Here is a 1,506-nt window from a genome sequence, read left to right as displayed (position 1 = left end):
GCGGCACCGAGCGGTGCGGGCCGCTCCCCCCGCGCCCCCCCGCCCTTCGGGGGGCACCGAGCGTGTGCCCCAGGGGATGCCCGCGACCCCCAACTCCCCCCGCTGTCTGGGGCTGGGGAGGGGGGGTCCCCAAAAGCTCGTGGTGGAGCCGGAGACCCCCCCGGCTACGGCTCAAAACCGCGTGGGGACCCCCCCGATCCCGCGTGGAGCCCCCCCAGCCGCCAGGAGCGGAGGCAGCGGCTGTTTGTGGGGTGACGGCGGCGGGATGTGGGGCGACAGTGGCTGTTTTGGGGTGCTGGGGGTCCTTTTGGGGTGCTGGGGACCTTTTTGGGTGGCTGCTGCCGGCCGAGTGTTTTAGGGGGCAGAAAAAGGGGGAAGGGGCTCGGAGGAACCCCAAGGGCAGCAGGGTGGGGGTTGCACCTCCCCAAAATAGCCCAAAATAGCCCAAAATAGCCCCAAATAGCCCAAAATAGCCCTGAGCCCCCAAACAGCCCAGCTGGGGGGCGGGGGGTGGATTTGGGGACACCTCGAGTCTGCGGGGACCCCGGAGGGATGGAAGTGGGGGGGACCGGAGGGTTTTGGGGTGCGGGATGCCAGCTCACACATCCTCCCCAAAAATAGAGCAGGGGGAGGTGCTGGTGCAGTGGGGTCCCCCTTTCTCCCCCCAGGATGAGCTGGAACCCCCCAATGTGGGGACAGGGCTGGGATTGGGGGGCAGCAGAGGCACAGAGACCCCAATGCAGGGGAGAGAAATGGGGGTCCCCAAGGCAGGGAATGGGGACCCCAAAAGGGGTCACAGGGACGGGGATGTTGGATGAGGACCCCGATCAGGACATGGTGACCCCAAAATGGGTCTGGAGTGGCCAGAGCAGGCCAAGGAGCCGTGGGATGGGAATGAGGACGGGATGGGGAGCACGGCGTGGGGCTGGGGACCCCCGAGCAGGACACGGTGACCCCGACACGGGGACGGGGAGGTGACGCCTGACCAGAACGGGGACCCCAGAGCAGGGCAGGGAAACGGGGTCCTCGATGGAGCTCAGGGGATGGGGACCCTCATGCAGCTCCGGGGAAGCCCAAAGCAGGTCAGGGGACGGAGCCATCATACTGTGACCCCAATTTGAGGATGGGGATCCCAATACGGGGCTGAGGAGCTCATGCAGGACATGGGGACCCCGATATGGGGCCGGGGACCCCAGCGCAGGACAGGGTGACCCCAGGGAGGGCCAGAGGTCAGGGCTGTGGGCCGGGGTCCCTGTGCCGGTCCCAGGATCCCAACACGGAGCCGGGGGTCGGGCGCGGGGGTCCCCCCAGAAAGGATATGGCCATTCGGTGATCTTTTTGGCGTATTTCCTCACCACGTTGTCCTCACTGAAGAGGAAGAGCGAGCGGTTGACGGTGAGGCAGTTCTGCCGCACCGGGATGGGGTTGTACAGGGCCATGGTGCGGGCGCGCTGGGCCATGGACTGCTTGTAGAGCCTCTGCGCCCCGGGGGGGCCCTGCCGAGGA

At 67.3% G+C, this 1,506-nt stretch overlaps 1 protein-coding gene across 1 annotated transcript in view; it reads right to left on the bottom strand.

Annotated features, from left to right (window-relative positions):
- Positions 1–1,500, bottom strand: part of LOC107199435 (voltage-dependent P/Q-type calcium channel subunit alpha-1A-like) — a gene marked incomplete at its 3' end in the record, with an annotated part of 3,784 nt that extends 2,284 nt beyond the window's left edge. The window contains exon 1 of the mRNA XM_015616763.1: positions 1,321–1,500. Coding sequence (XP_015472249.1) covers positions 1,321–1,460 — 140 coding nt within the window. The remainder of the gene's footprint in view (positions 1–1,320) is intronic.
- Between the last annotated feature and the right edge of the window lie 6 nt (positions 1,501–1,506).

The sequence above is a fragment of the Parus major genome, unplaced genomic scaffold, assembly GCF_001522545.3.
Source record: "Parus major isolate Abel unplaced genomic scaffold, Parus_major1.1 Scaffold709, whole genome shotgun sequence".
In the NCBI taxonomy this organism is placed as follows: domain Eukaryota; kingdom Metazoa; phylum Chordata; class Aves; order Passeriformes; family Paridae; genus Parus; species Parus major.
Note: the sequence above shows the minus strand (reverse complement) of the source record. Positions and strands in the feature narration are given on the sequence as shown.